Source organism: Sitophilus oryzae, unplaced genomic scaffold (assembly GCF_002938485.1).
Source record: "Sitophilus oryzae breed Bouriz unplaced genomic scaffold, Soryzae_2.0 scaffold_944_pilon_pilon, whole genome shotgun sequence".
In the NCBI taxonomy this organism is placed as follows: Eukaryota; Metazoa; Arthropoda; class Insecta; order Coleoptera; family Curculionidae; genus Sitophilus; species Sitophilus oryzae.
This window is the reverse complement of record NW_022147577.1, coordinates 640591-662726: the sequence shown is the minus strand read 5'-3', so window position 1 is coordinate 662726 and position 22136 is coordinate 640591. Positions and strand designations below refer to the sequence as shown.

The 22136-nt window shown below is 32.1% G+C and overlaps 1 protein-coding gene across 1 annotated transcript in view; it reads left to right on the top strand.

Annotated features, from left to right (window-relative positions):
* LOC115891042 (DNA-binding protein RFX2-like) overlaps positions 1-11453 on the top strand; it is a 49999-nt gene extending 38546 nt beyond the window's left edge. The window contains exons 9-16 of the mRNA XM_030911439.1: positions 3808-3989; positions 5405-5704; positions 7579-7725; positions 7782-7939; positions 9084-9310; positions 10315-10508; positions 10561-10720; positions 11217-11453. Of these exons, the coding sequence (XP_030767299.1) occupies positions 3808-3989; positions 5405-5704; positions 7579-7725; positions 7782-7939; positions 9084-9310; positions 10315-10508; positions 10561-10720; positions 11217-11339 (1491 nt within the window). The 3' untranslated portion in view covers positions 11340-11453. The remainder of the gene's footprint in view (positions 1-3807; positions 3990-5404; positions 5705-7578; positions 7726-7781; positions 7940-9083; positions 9311-10314; positions 10509-10560; positions 10721-11216) is intronic.
* Positions 11454-22136: the final 10683 nt, after the last annotated feature.

Below are 22136 nucleotides of genomic sequence, written 5' to 3'. Positions count from 1 at the left end.
AAAAGTCGTTTAAAAATAAGCGGTTTGCGATCGTGATTTTATTTTACTTGATAGGGAGGGACGTACCGGGAACGCCGCATCAGCACACCGTCGCATTTCTCTCACTCCAGCTTAATAAGATCCCTATGCGATTTACTTCCACATATGTGAATGCCGACCCAATAGTAACAGTTGCCAGCACGGTATGTTTCCTACTTTTTTGATTCCTGAAATTAACTTTTTAGTTTTGTCTTAAATTCAATAAAAAGAATTATTTATTTCCTGACATTGTCATTGTCTAAAGTGTCAACGTTTTGACACTTTAGTTTTGTATAACGAGTTTTTGGTTTAAATAAGGTGTTGTGATACTTAAAAAGTTTACTAGACCTTGCAGTCGAACATTGTTCTTTTTAGAACCTCTTATAGTGCGAAGTAGTACAAGATAGCAAAATAAAAACACTAAATCGCCACAATACACCAAAACACTTTTACTTTTACACTGGGCGCGCGTTTCACTAACCATGTTAGCATCATCAGCAGATGATTATAAACTAAAGTACAATCTACAAGTTGAGCGTTTATATACTCGCTCATTGGGCACCGAGTGGGCGTGGCAAAATCTAGCCAACCGAGTCAGAGCCAACTGAGCGTAACAGTTAGATTTCCGCCACTAGAGTAGTAGGAACAAAGAACTTGAAGGAATTAGACCGTTGACTCTGTTCATACTATCTTTTATATTACATTTATTAATTCTGATGCTTTCTATGCATCTAATTGCCTGTGATTTGAGACTTGTTTATTAATTTTAAATTATTAACATCTATACAATGTTCTTCGTCAACAATATGTTCGGCAACGCAAGATTATCCGGTCTACCATATCTTATCTGAGCTAAATGTTCTTTAAATCTAGTTAATATTGATCTTCTAGTTTGCCCAACATATTTCTGATTACACTCTGGAAGCAGGGGCCTCTCCTTTTCAGTGGGTGTTTTTCATCTTTTTTGATTACCTAATTGCTTGTATTTATACACAGCATACAAGTTTATAATGGACATTCTTAAAAATTCCCTTTTGTGACCACGGATAACTCTCATCAAAACGTATCGAAAGTATTATTTATTATCTTCCACTTGAAAAGTCGAATTTTGGAATGTAGCTGAGTGTAATGGATATTCTACTTCACTATTTGATAAATTAATTAGAAAACGTAGGTATAGGTTATTGATTTCTGAAAATTCGACTTTTCAAGTGGAGAAAGATACGTCTAAATATTTTTCGATACCGTTTGATAGAGAGTTATCCCGTGGTCTAAAAGGAATTTTTAAGAATGTCAATTATAAACTTGCTTATAGTGCTAATAATAAATTACAACAATTATTAGGTATCCAAAGGATAAAACACTCCACTGGAAAGGTCGGTATTTATGAAATTTCTTGTACTGATTGTAACATTTAGCTCAGATAAGATATGGTAGACCGGATAAATCTTGCGTTGCCGAACATATTGTTGATAAAGAACATTGTATAGATGTTAATAATTTAAAATTAATTAAACAAGTCTCAAATTACAGGTAATTAGATGCATATGAAAGTATCAGAACTAATAAATGTAAAGATAGTATGAACAGAGTCAACGGTCCAATTCCCTTCAAGTTCTTTGTTCCTACCACTCTAGTGGCGGAAATCTAACTGTTACGCCTCAGTGGGCTCTGACTGCTTGGCTAGTTTCTGCCACGCCCACTCGGCGCCCACTGAGCGGGAAAGTATATGCAAAATGCCCAACTTGAGATTACTTAGTTTATAATCATCTGCTGATGATGCTAATTATGGTTAGCGAAAACGCGCTGTCCAGTGTAAAAGTAAAAAGTTTTTTTTTTTTTTTTTAAGATTTAGTGTTTTTATTTTGCTGTGTAACACCAAAGGTTCCAACCCTCAACTGTAATGGTACAAGATAGCTTAATAGCTGTAAAAACTCATTCGCAACTTTATTGAGAATATATTTTGAACGGAAAAGCGGTAGTTTATGTCCTTTAAATGTTGTTATGAAGCGAGCTTTGTTAATGTAAATAATAACTGTTTCTATATTTGGGCAATTCCATGATTACTCACGGGATATTTAGAATAACAACAAATTTTAAGAAATTGTATTGTGTCCCTCATATGGGCTAGGTAAAGCTTTAGGTTATTATTTTCACAGACAATGATTTGAAATTATTTCTGCCAGAATACATGAACAAAAATATTGAAATTTTTTTTTTTTTTTATTAATAAAAACTATATTACCACGGACATAAAACAATTTGGATTTTTCAAATTTTGTTTTAAAAGTTTTTTTATAAAAACGTACCTATACAAAATAAAAATACATTAAGTGGAATTAGGAACTTATGCTGAATTAAATTAATTTGCTATAGGTGTATTACAAGATACAGATATATTTGGGATATAAATAATTTGTTGATTACTCACGGGACTTGTTTCGGGAAATTTTAAGTTTTGGCCTAATACCTCAATTAAAGTCGCAAATGTTAGCATGATACCTGCACACACATACGTCATGGGGCATTATATGTACTTGATATAGGCGTAGTCAAAACATTTATTAAAATATACCAGCTATCTTAAGAAAAAATATGTGGCCACGGCACTGTTTGGACCCATGGTAACAATTCTGTCTCGGGTCTTATTTGTCCTTGTATTCTTTAGTCATTGATTTCATATGAACTTTAGGTATCTATTGTACTTATCCATACAAAATTAAATATTCTTCCGATATTTTAAACTTTTGTATACCAAACGATCGAAAAACGGTGCTGGTGAATTGTCTTGGAAATAAAGATCGCTGTCATTTTATATGGGGAATATGACCTATCAATTATTGCCAAGTCAAGTCGGGGCCATTTTTATTTTGATCATACGGCATGGTCGATAAAAACGACGTGTCAAAGACGGCTGGGGAATAACACCATGATAATTTTGTGTCAATTTCTATAAATGTTATTTTACTAAAATTTGATATAAAAACTTGACAAAATTAACATTACTTAACTATAAAACGATTAAAGAGGATGGAACGTTTCCAGACACAAATAAATTTCCAAAATATATTTTTTCCCGAATTTTAAACTACACCAATTAAAAAATCATTTTTACTCAATAAAGTAAATTACATCCTTAAGGCCAACTGGCAGTAAGCGCCATTAGAAAGAAGAAAAGTACGGGCCAAGTAAATGACGCCCAGGGCTTCTGACCTCGGCAAAATTTTCATCGATTGTCACTACCCAGCCAGCCTTTGACGCCGTTTTTTTTCTTATCGTATGGTATGAGATAACTCGCACAATGGATACACACCTTTAAAATTCATTACTGTTATTAACCGCATATGTTTGTTTAAATTAATATATCTTCATTTGTGGTGGAGGGTGTTTCGAATTGTTTAGTTAACTTGGTTTCTTGTAATGGTTTTTGTTTATTTCAACAAAGTGCTACCTTAGTTTTTTTCCTTTTTTAGTAGCATCTAAGAATGCACCCCAAGTTTTGAAAAATGTTGATTTTTTAAAATATTGATCTCGTTTACAGAAATTTTACTCTTACAAATATTTTTGTAGAAATATTGGTGTTTTTTGTTTATGCTGACAACAGTTAATTATTGATCAAAATACATTTATTAATATGAGCACTTTTTTTATTAGTTCTTGAAGGATTTTGATTAACAATTTTAAGAAATTTCTTAAATTTGATCCATATTAAAAATCGAACATTTTTTCATCCTATCCCCAAGACCTATAAGTTTCTAATTTGTACATTTTTAATAACCATTATTTCAGGTGCAATGGCTGTTGGAGAACTACGAGACTGCAGAAGGGGTTTCTTTGCCGAGGTCAACTTTATACGCGCATTATTTAAGACACTGCTCCGAAAATAAGCTGGAACCTGTAAATGCTGCTTCTTTCGGCAAGTTGATAAGATCGGTATTTCTAGGATTGAGAACGCGCCGATTAGGAACCAGGTAAATTAAAGAAGAACATTATAGTCTGTCCAACGGGAGGATTCCTAACAGTGACAGTTGTGTGTTGTGTTTGTCATTTTTATTCGCAAGCAAATTGAATTTTCTGTCATTTTATGGATGTCGTCTGTTGTCTGTCCAACGACAAGATCCTTGACAGTGATAGATGTGTCTGTCATTTTAATTTCAAAGTAGTTTATTTTATTTTACAAAGAAATAAGTCGGTACAACTGGAACGCATATCAGGAAATTAGTATATTTAAAATTTGACTGATAAGTGAATTCACTTCACAATATTGTGAAAAAAACTGTATAAAACCGGAAAAAATTAATTGAGTTATTTTATTTAAAAAAAAAAGCGGTATGTGTTAACCAGAACAAAACACTACAAACAAAAAAAATATATTTCTTACTTTCAAGCTTTAAGAAACTTCCTGCATTTATTATTATATTTATCAATATATCTTATGTACAAATATTAAATTTGTAATATTCCAGGAATAAATAAAACAACAACAACTATAACAAACTATTTTAATAATAACTCTACCAAATTTTATACCTTAAAGGTTGATTAATTAACTTTAAATCTTAATTTTTAAACCAGTACCTTCTGACGTTATTTTTCTGCAGTGCTAAAATCCATTATTTACCTATCGTGCCATGTCGATATTTTACAGCTATTCCAGAAGTATATGTTTAATGATCCTTGTGTAGCATATACGAGATGCATTTATCTGATACAAACTTTATTGATGGTAACTTTATTGGTGTAGACTTTCTGCCTGGGCAGCGAGTACTAACTATAAACTGTACTGGGTCTGCAGTTAATTTTCACACGACTTTTCCTCCACTTGACTTAAAAAGACACAAACACACGTAATAACACGAATCAAAATGAAAAATCTTCCAAAACGCAGATATTTGACATGTTGACACAAAAATTATAACCTAGAATTTGGCAAAACTTTGACAAGCCTCAAAAATCTGAAGGCGAGTTCATACGCATCGGCGTCCGCTTGTCGTTCATCGTTCCGTCAAACCAATAAAATTTGAAATATGATCTGTCATTTTGAAATAAACCAATAAAACTGGTTAAAAACAACAAGAGACAACGTATGACGGATTTATATTTAAACCATCCATAGTTAACGTAAAATTATATAATATTAGAAACTTTTTTTAGTAAAATAAATATTAAGTGGGACGTCATCTGTTTTTTTTTTTTTTTTTTTTTTTTTTTTTTGATTTGTATTTGTAAAATAAATACATTAGTATATATAGTTATTTCTCTCCTACATTCTTGGTGGTTGATTGGACACATGTCTTTGTGACTTTTAGAACCTGCCTCCACTGATTGGTTTCCATAGGTAGCTACTGAATATTTCTATATTAACGACTTACAATTTCTTATCTAGAGGGAACTCAAAGTATCACTATTATGGTATCAGAGTGAAACCAGGATCGTCTCTTGTGAACGTCGAAGACTCTTCCAGTCGGGTGGTGCTGACTTCGAACTCCTCCGGGAAGGCGCAAGGCACGGTACGACCATTCAAACGTAATTCGGAGTCATCGGAGCACCAAACATCGAACGGGGCTCTTTTACAGCACGCAGCGTACCTAGGTGACGGTAGCAACGCCATACCCGTTTTTCCTGACATGCATTTCACCGAACAGTTACCTGGAGATTGCGGATATGAAGATGTGGATACTCTGAAGTAAGTTTAACGTAATTTCTATAAACAAAACAGTATTCAAAATCGACCAACGTTATGACAAGCGCTATTTTCTAACACTAGTTATGAAAGTAGAACTGTTCTATTAGTTGCGTAGAGTTTTTTCAAGTTTAACAGTTTAGAAACCAAGGCGCAACAATTTTCAGTCTTCTGTATTAAAGATTGTTTGTTTAAAGACTTGAATTGAAATACTCAACAGTCAAAATTAAAAAAATATGTATAAAGGTGCCTCATGATAAATAAAATTTGTGCAAATCTTCAAATTGATGTGTGTTCGTCTATACATTTAGTTAGTGCTATTTTCTGAATGATTTATCTAAAGCGGCCCATACATTATCAAACAAATTGCACAACAAAGCGATGCGCTACGTTGCGTTGTACAACTGATTCAGCGGTCCATACATTATCAAACAAGTTGCGCAACAAAGCGATGCGCAACGTTCCTTTGCACAAATGCATCACCCATGCACTTAGTAAAATTTTGATCAAACTTTTTATTAAAAGTTGTGCATTGTTTGAGAAACAATCGTGTCCTCAATTGCCATTGCGTCAATTATTTTCGTATATACCCTAATGATGTCAATGATACCAAAAAACGAAAAAGAAAACAAAGAATTTGGATGAAAGAACTAAAATATTGCACAACAAAGCGCAACACACACATACACTACACAACGCGCTGTTGCACAAAAGAATTCAAACATTTTTGAAACTTATCAAACAATTGCGCAACGCATCAAACGTTACCATACATTGGCAACTCGTTGCGCAACAGCCTGTGTTGCGCAATTTGTTTGATAATGTATGGGCCGCTTAAGATATAATATAAACACATATACAGGGTGGTTCGAATTGTATTCGGAAAACTTTGCTAGCATATTCAACCTATAAAAATAAGTAAAAACTTCGTATAAATGTATGTCCTAAAATACTTCGTTTCGGAGACACAGGGTGTAGGGATTTCATTTTTATTTCGATTTTTTCCAAATAATTTCTAAACTAATGTAAATATTTGAATGAAAATTGGTGTCTGGGTATTTTTAGACATGAAAAATTTGATTTCAACGTCAATATGACTCCTACTTGTAGGGGGGGCCACCTACATATATCTTCTAACTAGTTTGAAGAGTAATAACCTTAAGTAAGTACCTGGATAAAACTACTGAGTGGAAAAATATACATTTCCATCGTTTTTTACGTAAAAAAGGCCTCTTGGTAAAAATCGCTGCGACTAATCGTGTTCAAGATATTTGGAATGTAAATTATCAATACACGTAATGTTATTTTTATGTGCAGAATATGCTGCGGAAGTTTGCCGGATACAATCGGACCACTCTGTATATATTTTGTTGTGAAGAACTGGAAAATGATGACGAATTATTAATATTTCTGCTGCCATAAGTATAATTATGAGAAAAAAAAACTAATATGGAAATAAGCAAAACCAAAACGAAACAGATTTTACACAAACCAATTTGCGCAAATTAATTGAGAATCTAAATCCTTATACTTAAACACAATACAAAATGTTTTCACAAAACATTTGTGTACCTATTATATAAAATAACTATGGAAGGAGTCTAAAACTATTTTAATATTTATAGATTAGAGAGGGTAGCTACGCCATAGCAACGTTGTTTTGTTAATTTTCTTTGGCTTTTTTATTGACAGCTTTTGATACCAGAAGTCAGGCCAGTCAATAAATATGTATTTGCAGTCTTGCCCATTTTGTTGATATTCTCTCTTTTCTCAGTCTTCTCATTTAATGTTGTAGAAATCTACTGAAGAAATACACAAAATTTTTCCTAATGGGTTACATAAAAATCTGTTGGCTAAATTAAGTTCTCTTTTCTTAGATCGATTTATAGGGAACATTTGGAAGCCTTTCTTGATGCCATACTTAGCTTAGAGTTCAACACTGTCGAGTCGTTATGGCGGGAATTTTGGCGGTCGCAGTACAATAATAATACGGACGAATGTGAGGAAGAGAAGTACTTATCAAAGTAAATGATCAGTTTTATAAAGTACGCTATTTTTTCTAATAATATTTATTTTCTAGGTCAAAATTATTTTCCCTATGTTCTTTGGAACCAGTGCAGCAATTCATAAAGCAAGTAGATCTGGTTTTCTATCAGAATTTAATTCAAGTTTTAGTTCCCGACGTTTTGAAACCGATTCCTGCCACGTTGACTCAATCCATAAGAAATTTTGCTAAAAGTAAGTTTACAGTTTTTTGTAATACCATTATGCAAAGAAAATAATTTTTAAAATAAAAAATTATATATATAAATCCGGGTTCGTAGCGTCCTACCCTTTCCGGTTGCCAGCCTTTCCTATTTTCTTAATCCCCTGGATGAAGATTCCTCTCCGGCATAGCTTTATGTACTCCTCCAATCCATGTTGCTTTTGGTCTTTCCTTTTTTCTACTTTCTCATGATATCCATTCATCCTCGCTCATTCTTTCTACATGCCCATACCATACCAGCTGTTTTCTCTCTATTTCATCTATTATCGTTTGCTGGAAATGCATACTTTCCCTTATCTTTTTGTTCGGTATTCTTTCCATTCTTAATATCCCCGCAGATCTTCGCCAGAAGTTCATCTCGAGTATTAATAGCCGTTGTTCCATTCTATTAGTGAGCTGCCATGTTTCAGATACAAAGAAAAAATATTTTCTATGTGAAATGGTATTGAAAAGGTGTATGACAACGTTTCTGTATTTTTGAATTAGGTATAATTCATCTAAAGTAAACGCCACGAATGTTTGGGAGTGATTCATCGGTCGCTACCATGTGAACTAATCTGTTCAAGGTCACATAAAACTTAATTCCAGTGCCGTGGTGTTTCAAGTCATATAATAGTCAATATATAATCTGTTGTAATTTGTTGTTTTAGCTGTCAAAGTCTTGTCAAAACATATATTTGGTTATAAATATAAACTGGAATGCCCCATTGGTCGCACTGCAAGCACACCAATGGACTGACGCACAAAAACGAATAAATCAAAGAAACACGATATAGTATCGTCTTTGTCATTCACGCTAACATTTTAGAATAAGTAGGAGGAGCGCAGGTGGATGATTAGACCGGGCCTTTAAAAACCTACGTCTGCGGTAAAAATTTACGTTTTTAATGTAAAAATGATAGCGCGCGTGTCGATTCTAACTTCATCAAGCGAGGAATCACTCCCAAACATTCGTGGCGTATACTATAGATCATTATTCATTATTAATTGCAGCAGAAGCATGGTGTATACATATAATAATGTTTAGATTATATTATGCATTTTGTATCCATTTATTTACTTTATTATTACCTATTACTTTATTATTAAAAACTGAATATAAATAACTTTGTACAGATTTGGAAAGTTGGCTGACCAGCGCGATGGCAGGTGCTCCATCTATGATGCTTCAAATCAAGCTATCTGCTGTGTCGGCGTTTAGTTCTAGTCTTCGCCGTTATACGTCGCTGAATCATTTGGCGCAGGCAGCGCGGGCGGTACTACACAATGGAAACCAAATCGGACAAATGTTGGCGGATTTAAACAGGGTAGATTTCCACAGTGTTAGGGAGCAAGCTTCTTGGGTAAGGAATACCAAAAGTTTTTATATCTCTCCTTGTCGGCAAAAGCAAAAAGAAAAAGAAAAATGGAAAACTATTTAAAATTATCATTGATAGACTTTTCTAAAATAATTAAATAAATAAATAAATGTATTTATTGTCAAAAATGTTTACAATTTGTAGACAAAGGTAAAGTAAACAAACAAACAAACTAACTAAAGAGAATACAAAACAAGTATACAAATTACATTGTCAGTCTTATTGTTTAAAATAAACATATATACATGTTTACAATGCCAAAGAATAAAAAAATAAAAATAAGATTCAAAAATATTTAGTAAGTTTATAGTAAATATCAATGACCTCTAAATAACTTTATTTCGATATCATTGGTAAATATAGTAACAGCAAACATTAGACCAGTCTTTACAACATCAAATTCGATTATCAAAATATAAGTCATTTACGGCGTAGAAAGCCGTGTCTAGTAAATAAGATTTCAATGCTTTGCGAAATGAAGAAAATGATGTTATGGATTTGATTTCAAATGGCAGGTGATTGTGCATTTTTTTCGAGTTGTATAATATTGAACTTTTAACTAACTCTGAGCGTGGGGTAGGTAGATAAAGATCTTGCTCCGCGTTCCTGAGTGGATAACTGTGAAATGGCCTTTCTTGAGAAGCTGATACATGCTTACGTATTAGGCAAACTGATTCAAATTTAAATAAGGAAGGAAGAGTTAATATTTTTAATTTTTCAAAAAAGTCCTGGCAATGAGTTCTGTTGTTTAGTCCCAGTGAATATCAAACAATTCTCTTCTGGAGCTTGAAAATACGGTCAAATTGAGTCGCACAACACGTACCCCAGAATGGAAGGGCATATCTGAGGTGCGACTCAAAAAGTGCATAATAAACAGTTCTAGCCACTGACAAGTTAAGCTCCTTAGAAACATCTTAATGCAAAACAGGCAGAGCTCAATTTGCCCCTGTTTTTTACCATACGGTATTTTTTATGTCTCTTTGTTATAGGTTTGCCAGTGTGACAACGAAATAGTATCGCGATTTGAAAACGACTTTAAGCTGACCTTGCAGCAGCAAAATTCACTGGAACAGTGGGCGTCTTGGCTAAAAAACGTAGTTAAGAGCGCTCTGAAGCCGTACGAGGGCAGACCCAGTTTTTCCAAGGCAGCTAGACAGTTTCTTTTAAAATGGAGTTTCTATAGGTAAATATTTATGTGATTGTAAAGGAAATCGGTAAGAAATATTTTTTTCCAGTTCAATGGTGATAAGAGATTTAACTCTTCGATCTGCCGCAAGCTTTGGATCGTTTCATTTAATTCGTCTACTTTATGATGAGTATATGTTTTATTTGATCGAACATCAGGTTGCTGAGGCTACTGGAGTAGTTCCAATTGCTGTCATTTTGGAAGGAATTGTAAGTAGTAAGGCTAGTGCATTTAATAAATAAACAAGAGACAGAAGCTATTTATTATTATACTATTTTATAGTCATCATTAAAGAAGGAAGCGATGTAATTGAATATTTTTTCCGTTTTGTTTGTCTTTTTCCTTGAGAATTTTGAATATTTTTGAAGCTTCTCTGTGTTAATTTTTTATAACTTCTTGTTTATTTTATAATTATTGATTTTATGCAAAGCGTATAAATAAGGAAAACATTATAACTTGATTTAGACTGAAATGAGCGTGAATCTTAGGAAAATGCTTCAAAAATACCTACATTTGTATTCTTGCATTTTACATTTTTTTTATTTATATTCAAAGTCTACAGTTTTCTTTAATATAAATAGATACTGTTAAATCCATTTTACAGTTGCCCAAGTCCCTTTGATCCAATTACAACTATGCATTATAACCTGCCTTCGCTTCTAGATTTTTTATGGATTCTATCAACGAATTATTTTTTTCTTATAGAAACAAGATATAATGCAAAACAGTTTATGCATTTATGGAAACAACGATTCTGTATATAATGGTGGAAAATTAGGATGCGTCAGTCCCACAGAACATTTAACAAAACGACAGAAAATCAGCTAGCCTGGACAGGTGTTGTAGGTAGTAACGAGTTTAGTCTTTGGGTCCCAGTAGGAATATTTTTATAATACTAAAGAGATTATTGGAATTGTTGTTATACGTAAAGCATACCATTTTTTCTTTAAAATGAGAATATAAGTCGGTAATTTATGTGCACTTTTCTATGTAGTTGCTTTTTATCAATTTTTCAAAGTTACTTTTGTGGTATTGTTGAAATACTCACAAATTGCCTTTTCTGTTATCAGATGTTTTTTTTCTCTTAAAAGGGGAGAAAACCTGTATTAAAACTGAATAATATTAACTTATTAGATCTTTTTGATTCTTGTACGAATTCTTTTTTTTACATAAGAGCACTTTCATTGAAACATTATTTTAATTTTACAGGTGTAACAGTCAATTTTATTATTATGAACTGTGTGTGACTCATTCTCTATAAAATAAAGTTGTATTTATTGAGTATAAAATCTTTAAAGCGTCACATTCTTGGCGCCCAACGTGGAGCCAGCTGAAATCGTGAGAAGTTTGAGTCCCACGTTGGGCGCTAAGAATGCGGCGCTTTTAAAATTTGATATTTGATATTCAATAAATGCAATTTAAGTTTTATAGATACATAATGAGATACACAGAGTTCGTAACGAGGAAGTTGACTGTTACACAGAAGGTTATTCTACTGTAGTCTGTCTAACTCAAGAATGTATGATAGTGGCTTTATAGAAAGTTATAGAGTGAATTTTTGTAAGGAATCGATTTAAAGAGATATAAGTATATTGTTAAATATTCATTTATGAATTTACAGTAGGTCAAAACCTTTTATATAGTCTGTACCACGATAGTTCAACGATACGTTATCATTATTTATTTTATATCCGTTTTAGAGTGTGTCCGAGATTATTTCATATTGTTTAGAAAATTTAAAAAACAAGTATGTTCCGATATTAGTAATTGAGCGCGTTGAGATTTATTTATTTATTATTAATTTCAAGTAGGAATTTTTGGTTGTTTCAAGTTGTTATTTCAATTTCAACAACCGGATTAAAATTTGGTTTGACAGTGTAGTCGATTTTTAATTTTGACACTGATATCCGTCAACAGGATCATAACCACAAACGTGAGATGACAGCTACTTGAAACAATGTGCAGTGATTTACGCAAGGTCGTAATGACCTTTACACTCAATTTCATTTCGTTTTCACCTCTAAGAGAAAATACGACGATATAATATGACGTAACGTTGAGCTATGATTGTACAGACTCTATCCAGTTTTACCATACAAGACCAAAATACATTTTTTAACATTTAATTTTAATTTTAAAATTATTAGGTAGCATTTATGAACTCATATCGTGTAATGATTAAGTTTTAATCACCTGTTAATGATATTCTTACATTGTTGGGCATACGTGCGTCTGGTCCTTATATAGTCTGTCCGACGAGAGGATCCATGACAGTGATAGTTGTATCTGTCATTTTAAATCACAGATAAATTGGATTTTCTGTCATTTTTTGGATGTCGTCTGTCGAAATATTCTCCGACTCATTGGACAGACTATACTTTGACATAATATACGGGAATGTATCATATTTTAATAATATTATTACGATTATGCATGAATAATTACTTAATCTTTTTATTAGCATGTATTTAAAATAATGTTTTAACGTTGAATCGTCATTTTATTAATTTTTTTTATTAATTTTAATGAGATATATTTTGATAGCAATATTTTATTAAAATAAATTATAATTTATTTTAATTTTAATTATAAATATTTTATATTAATTTATTGATCTCGTGTCCCGTTTGTTAATCTGCCTAACGACAATTTGAATAATCCTTTAGGTCTTTTTACTTTAGTACCAAAATCCTACTGGCCCATAGTAATATTTTACGTTTTATTATATTTTTGTTATAACTTTTGTTTGATTTTGTTGTTGTTTTGTTAACCGTTGCTTTATTTATTGCACTGATTTGTAATTTTATTATTTATTTCAATAAATACTGACTGTTGGATTGTATGCCGATTAATTTATATAAAATCTAGTGTTGACTGGTGTAATATTTTATTTCTGTAACTATTTTGTACTTGTGTTGAACGAATTGAAACACAATTGATAGAATATGGATGGTTTTTCGGCAATCGGCAATGTATGTAGATATAGAAGATTAAAATGTTTTTATCCCTTTTCATATTACTTATGTGTGCAATACCATTAAATTCTTTTTTAATTTGGATATAACAACAGTACTTTTTTAAAAAATAATTAAAATTATTGCATTATTGCAAATATTTGCAAACACAGTATTTATTTCTTGCAAATACAATATATTTGATTTTGGAAAGTTTTACAATATGGAAACTACCTTTGAAGAAAGTTTATATGGACTTTCTTCAGCATATTCAATAACAAAAAAAAATCGTGATTTCGATCCCAGGTACACGTTTATGAGTTTTTTTTCAGTTAAAAAATATATCTTGATAATATGGCAACAAAGGTGGATTAAATTTAGAGGAACGAAAACACATAAAAAATCCAGTGAATCTCAAAATTTAAGATTTTTTTTTAATTTTCAAAGTAAATTAACTTGGTTATTTTGAATTTATTTGAAAAACGGTAAGAGAAAATATGTTTTTTATCGATATCTACCGGTCCTGAAAATATACAACACACCCTATATCCTGTATAGGCTATAATAGTGGGATTAAGTGACAAAATATCGAAACATGTTAAATTAATGTTTATTTACAAGATTCTCAAAATTTATGCAATTTCTTTTTAATTTTCAAAAAAACTTGGTTATTTTGGACTTATTGGAAAAACGGCATTGAATTTTGATTTTTTTAAGAAAGTACTGTTGGTTATATTTGTCTTATTTGTGGATAATTTTGAAAATGTTTTCTGGGCCACCTCTCGTGCAATGCATGATCCGAAAAGTGCCGCAAAATAAATTTAATAGATAGGTATTTGCAATATTTTATTACATTTTTTAAATATCATAAACCCCCGGCACAAAATTCCGACACCCTAAAATTTCGATGTTTCATAACTTTTGACATTGTAAACCGTATTGTATTTTTATGATTATGGCATTAGTTTGTAGATAAATTTGTTGGCATTATTTTTTATTATTTTGATGTCTTATACAGGGTGTTTCAAAAAACATGCGCCATCTTTTGTGGGGAGTTGCCTTACGTAAAAATAAAATTTATTTTTCATATCAACATAGGTCCGATTCTGCTTTGTTTCGTAGCTACAGGGTGTTAAAAGTCTTTTTTTTTTATTTATTATAATTTTCTTCTAAGTACTTTTAGTGATTCGAATGAAATTTTGGGGTTAAAAATCAAGGTAAAAATTACTATAAGTGCTACATATTTTATTGCTAAAAATGCGTCAATAAATTCATCAGGGACGGGCATATGGATTATCACGAATATTTTTCAAAAAAAAACATGTGCGCCACTGACTTTTTTCATTTAATATCAAAATTATGTAGGCCGTTTAATACCAATTTGTCGACATTTTGGATACGGACATTTTGTCGAATTCGGCCTCCTTGATGAGATAAACAATTTTATTAATCACAATAATTAATAAAATTAAAATTAAAATAAAATGAATAAATTATATATTTTACCTAATTTATTATTAAATATTATTATTATTATTAGTTATTATTACTATTAGTCCAACCTACGGCAATGTCAAATAAAAAATTATGATCTTTAAGATAATTACAAAAAACCTAATTTTAAAGTTTTAATTTCCTGTAATTCTAAAACTATGCATTTCCATACCCATGTATATTGAAACTTTTTTTTTATATTTTTTGGTGAGGAATCAATGAGTACTTATTTAAAACTTTCGCAAATTAGTGATATTATTTTTTTTTTAAAGGTTGCTACTTTGCCATCCAACGGTCCAAGTCTAAACTTGGGCCTTGGTCATTAATAAAATTACGTTTATCTTATCAAGGAGGCCGAAATCAAGAGACAACTTTTAATTGGCATTAAACTGCTTACACTATTACCCCAACAAGATAAAAAAAGTCAGTGGCGTACATGCTTTTTTTAGAAAAATATTCCAGTGATAACCCATATGCACGTCCCTGGTGAATATGTCGACACATTTTTAGCTTTAAAATATGTCGCATTTATAGTAACTTTTAATCTCAAAATTTCATTTGAAAAGCTAAAAGTAGTACTTGGAAAAAAATATAATAAATCGAAAAAATATTAACACTTTAATACTCTGTAGCTACGAAACAAAGCAGAATCGGACTTATGATGATATGAAAAATAAATATAATTTTTACGTGAGGAATCTACCCACGAGAGATGGCACATGTTTTTTGAAACAACCTGTATATTTCGGTTAGGTGGGTTTATACCGGGGTAAATCAAAACTTCGTTTTTGCAGTATATTCTAAACACCTTATGGAAAAAATGAGACGTGCATTTTGGATAAAAAAACCAATCTTAGATGTATTCCTAACCTTTCATTTTTTGAATTATCTTGTATTTGTTGAAAATGGAGCTCCCAATGGTCACCGTTATATTGAGGATGTTCTCCAAGAAGTTGTCGTTCCATTTGCTCCTTTTATTGGAAATCAGTTTATACTGATGCATGATAATGCCAGGCCCCACATTGCGCGGGGTAACGAGTTAGAAGTACCTTAACGAGAACCTGGATGAGGTTGGACTACGAACAATGGCCTCCTTGTACTCCCGACCTCAATCTAATCGAACATTTTTGTGCGATGAAATTAAAAGAGCTGTCCGTCGTCGTCCTATTCTACCACAAACTTTACAAGAGCTATGACTAGCATTTTAGCACCAATCATGGAGGAATCTCCGTTAATTTTAACCTGAGCTCTTGTAAATGGTTTTCTTGTCTATAGCTTGATATTCATCAAGATATAGATCAAGAAAGAATAACTACCCTTATTCGTTCGATACGACGAAGACCTCGGGCTGTTATTGTTGCAAGAGGTGGACATACACGCTATCAAAATTACGATAAAATTATTGTTTTTGTCTATAAAAAATCTCTGAAATCAATACTTTACTTAAAAATGTGTAGCTCATAAAAGAATAGGGATAGTGGGATAATTCAAAAAATGAAATGTTAGGAATACATCTAAGATTACAGGAAAGTGTTTTTTATCCAAAATATGCAAAAAACAACGTTTTGATTGACCCCGGTATAAACCCACCTAACCGAAGAATATAAACCATTAAAATAATAAGAAATCATGCCAATACATTTGTCTACACACTAATAATCATAAAAATCCGATTACAAAATAAAAAGTTATGAAACATCAAATTTAGTCAAATTTTAGGGTGGCGGAATTTTGTGCCGGGTAGTATAGTATATTAACTATTTTCTTAAATAGTGCCATATGTTTTGCTGAACCCATAACAGCATACAGATTGTTGTAACTTGTATTATTTAAATTTAAATGTTGCACGATTAAAATGTTGCACCCACGCATACAGTATATTACGTTGATTGTGATACGTTTATTTTTATTTTCCTACTACGACAACGTCCGCCTAATCAGATCCGTTATTATTATTTGCACTATGGAATTGTCAAATACCTCATGACGTAATTACGGAATAAATCTATCACAATCGATGAACCGGGCGAAGCGGTGTATTTAATATTGTACATATGTTATTGCTCAAAAGTATAATCCATCCACCAGTAAATTTAACTGAATGTAATGGTAATTAAGCCAGACAGATTTACCAGGGTACATAATATTCCTCTTGGCAGTACAAGTAGGTGTTTATATTAAAGTGTTAAAATGTAAGTATCGCTCTCATCGCAAGCGCTAATAGTAAGAAATGGTATTCACAAATTATTTGGATAAGAAATAGGTGTTTAGTAAATTCAGGGATAACGGATTGCACTCTGTAATCAATGGCAATGGGAAATAATGAAGCAAGGTGGTGATATGACAAGCATAAGAGCTCGGACTCACTGACGATCAGGTCGCAACGACCTGGCCGTCGCACTAAGGGGTATTTAACCCAAAAAGTTGGCCAATATTCAAAAATCTAAATTCAAGATATCAACCAACCGATATCAGGAATTATTTGTATAAACATGAATATATTCGAGGGTGGGTGGTAGGGGTCAGTATCCCCCCGAGTTACAATCCGCGCCAATCACAAATTGTTCTTCGAATAGATGGGGTGTGTATCGCTGTGCTTTTACAAAATTTACTTAACAATAATTATCTTAGTTTTTCTTACTAATCGCGATCTTTTATTGATCTTATATTAGTTTGGAGTATAATATGGAGTATTCCTCTTTAGTATAACTGTTATTTTGTAGTTAGAACAATATTAAGCTGCTAGTTCAATAATAGACATATTATTTCATTTATAACAGAATGTTTATGTAAACTTTCAGTATGTAATCGAACCTTATCAAGTATATCAATCTGGCTGGTTTTGTAGCTTAAGTATTCCTTTAGAAGACCTTGATAAGAAATTTTGCTAATTTTTGCGAGTTTGGCAGTTACAATTTTTTTAATCGAATAAAAATGTAGTGTTTTTTCACTTTCAACACCCTGTATCTTAGAAACAATGGATTTCTGGATCTATGTTTATGGGAACTTTTCTCCATAAAATGACCTGAGGAATCACTCCCTCGGGTATTGACATGTTAATGTCAATACTTTTATTATTATATTAGTTTGGAGTATAATATGGAGTATTAATCTTTAGTATAACTGTTATTTTGTAGTTAAAACAATATTAATCTGCTAGTTCAATAATAGACATATTATTTCATTTATAACAGAATGTTTATGTAAACTTTCAGTATGTAATCGAACCTTATCAAATATATCAATCTGGCTGGTTTTGTAGCTTAAGTATTCCTTTAGAAGACCTTGTTAAGAAATTTTGCTAATTTTTGCGAGTTTGGCAGTTACAATTTTTTTTAATCGAATAAAAATGTAGTGTTTTTCACTTTCAACACCCTGTATCTTAGAAATAATGGATTTTTGAATCTATGTTTATGGGAACTTTTCTCCATAAAATGACCTGAGGAATCACTCCCTCGAGTATTGACATGTTATTGTCAATACTCGAGGGAGTCTCGACTTAATCTTGTCAATAAAAAAAACGCTAGGTATGTATTAAAATTTGAAGCAATTTCTTTATTTTCTCACGTTTTAAACAGGCGGAAGAATGCAAAAAAAATAAAAATATTATTGGCCAGGTTTTGAGGTAAAATATCCCATAGTGCGTCGGCTGGCCGGATGTATTGCGTTTATAGCTGCGGCCAGATGAACGACCAATTTCAACAGAGCTGTGAGATGAACGATTTTTTACGTTTTACCAATTAGAAAATATTGTTTCAGAAAGAATTAAGTTTCAGAAATGTTAAAATATCCAAGTTAACTAAAAAGCGAAGTTGCTATTCATTAGCTTATTAAATGTTCTAATATTAAATAATGCATTTAAAATATTCTTGGATTTTTCGTTAATAAATACTGGTGTGGTAAATGGAGTAAGTAAAATCTCCAACCCCGACTACACGATAACGTCGTTATTTCCATGTTTTTCAAATCCGCGATGCCTGCTATTCCATCAGTCGTTTCATAACAGAATATTCTACATCCTACGTCTATGTAATTAATATGTGTAGAGTGAGACATGTAACTCGTGAGATTTTCAGCATTATATCAATAAAGGACAAAAACAATATTGTTCCTAAAGATGCCTCCAGACTTGAGCATTTTAGCCCGACCGAATCGAGCACGCACGAACACGCAGAACGAATAGGCCGAACAAAAAGCATTGTGTACTCGCCACTGACAAAAAGGGAGATATTCTGTTTCTTTTTTCCACTGATATGGACTTCTACTGATGGCTCTTATCGACTTTAGAAGTGAACATATTAGGGCCATCGTAAAAAAAAGGTCGTCAGACACTGGCTCTAAATATAAGCAGGTAGAAAGTTTAGCTTCCAGTTATTTCAATGTTTATATATTTTTTTTCAATATAAATTCCTCATTTTATTGTTACTGAGAATCCACAACAGCAATTACTTCTCTTTTTATGAACGTTTAAGTTACTTTTACTCTTAATTTTTTTTTAAAAATAATGTACCTAGTAGAAATATAGTCTAATTAACCCTGTTTGAAAAACGTTAAATTAAATATAATATTTAAAATATAGTTCTCCTCCTTGTACATGACTACAATACAACTAAAAAAACTAATTTAAAAAAAAACAAGTGGTTGTAGAAAAACTTTAAATATATGATTTTTTTTTATTTTTTAACATCAAAACTCAAAGGTATAATAACAAGTAATCATACCAACCATAAATAGAGTAGGTATGTCATATAAAAATGTTTTGAATTTTTACTAGAATCGACCCTTGATAAAAAAAGGGACTAGATTTAAGTTTACCTTTGATCCAGTCTGTATACTATTTCTATGGATTTTCTACACGTGTGCAAAAACTACACTAAAACGTATATCTTATAGAAAATAAAATATTGTGCGTTGAATTTGAGGGATTTCATCTCAAAAATTATTAATTTGGAAGAAAACCGGCAACAAGCGGCAGAAAATAATAATATTTTAGTGCAGTCTACTGGTCGCAACGACCAACGGACGGCCAAAACGTTAGTGTGCGCAGTATCATTTGATTTAATGGTTTTAGAGGTAACAGCGGCCTGGCCGGTGTGACCTGGTCGTCAGTGTGTTCAAGCTCTAACAGTTAATTATGATTATATGACCGATACAAAATATAACAACAATGTAACCATCTTATAAACTAATCGGAGAGTTGACAGTTGTTAAAAATGCTTCTAGAGACGTTACAAAGAGTGCTTTAGAAGTACATTTTGACCGTGTCAACTAGGCTTTAGAGGGAAAGACCGTTACAAGTCCGCGGACTTTATCTTTTGATCGTTTTCCAGACCAATATAATCTGACAGATCGAGTCTACGGATTTGGCCTGTCACAGGCTTGGTTCGCCACACGAAGGTTTTATCCGTAGATCAAGTCCTCAGACCAAATCCCCAGGCCAGATTTTCTGGTGTATGGGGGCTATTAAATTTTATATTATTACAGACTTATGTAAAGACTGTTCAGCCATTGTTCACTGTTACGTCATCATTATTTGTCAAATATGAGTTTTAGGGTGTGTCTGAGATCAATTAATAAAGCTTAGAAAATTTTCTCGTTCCGACATTATTGATTGAGCGAGTTCCGTTTTTTCGACATTTATTCATTTTCCTTGAACTCTTCATCAGTTGCGATCTTTTCATCCCAACTCTTTGACTGTCGAAATTCCTATTTCTAAAGCATCAGCAAGCCGCACATTGTCATTAATCGATCTCCATCATAAAATTATAACCAAATCAAATGACAATGACAATTACTCTTTGAATAAAAAGCAGTTACTAAGAAGAATATGCAGTAATTTACGCAATGCCATAATAACGTCAATCTCTTTCATTTTGGTTGGCAAGTGAGGGTGCATCCACTATCTAGAAACGGCGTTGAAATTATAAATTTCTTTTGAATCGATTTGCAGCAACTCTATTAGTTGAAAATTCATCTGTCAGAAATTTTATCTGTCAAATTCATCTGTCAAAAATTTCAGCCAATAGAATTACTGGAAATCTATTCAAAATTCGTTAATTATATTTAAAATGCCCGTTTTGGATGCATCCTGAGTGTATAACAATAAATGACGGACGTTGAACAATCGCTCAAACATTCTATAGTCTAGTGTTTTTGATTAGCGCAGGTCACATGATCACTAATAAACATTATGTCATTTGATCGTATTTCTGGTTTTCAGTAATCACATTGTAGTACAGCTAGCAACGTCGGATAAACAAGTATTTTAAGACGTCTGGCTCTTTGAAATATCTTGTACTATGTTCTGTGATTGCTGTATTTGGTTCGTCTGCACTGTTTTGAACGTATAGTAGTATTCAAATTAAGTAAAATTAGAAGAAGATCCTATATTTTATTAGGTGTAATATTGATAATAATTGTTTTAATAATTGCTTTATTGGGGCTATTTTATTCCCCAGTACCGAATATTAATCGAACATAGCATAGCGCAGTGCGTAGAGTTTCCGACCACGAACCGATGATTCAGAGTTCGAATCCGGGTCAGGGCAAAGACTTTTTTATTTTAAGTTTATATTCTAATAGTAAAGTATTAAATATATTTTTTTTTAATTACCAGAATTATTTAATACTTTACAATCAGAATATAAACGAAAATAAAATAAAAAAGTCTTTGACCTGACCCGGATTCTAACTCACCGGAATGAATCATTGGTTCGTGGTCGGAAACTCTACGCACTGCGCTATGGAGACATGTTCGATTTATATTCAATACTAGAATTTATAGGACTAAATTAATAAAAAAATATAGGATCTTCTTTCGATGCGCAGTAGTGAACGCAACGGGTATCGGCAGCCAGACGGGCCTCATGCTGTTCCAGAGAGCATAGTAAAAGATATATCAAAGAGCCAGACGTCTTAAAATATTTTCTCGAAAACGTTGTTAGCTCTTACACTATTGTAACTGACTACAGCATGATATAGTATCTGTTATCTCCACATCTCCGTTTTGAAATTATGAATTTCTTTTGAAAGTGTCCAATTTGCATCATCATGTTTCTATTTCATTACTGTAAATATAATTAATTGCTTCTTTTTTATTCTTCCAAAAAATATTGTATTGAATGTAGGTAAATGTATCCAAAATATTTGTGAATTATATATAAAATGCCTTTTTTAG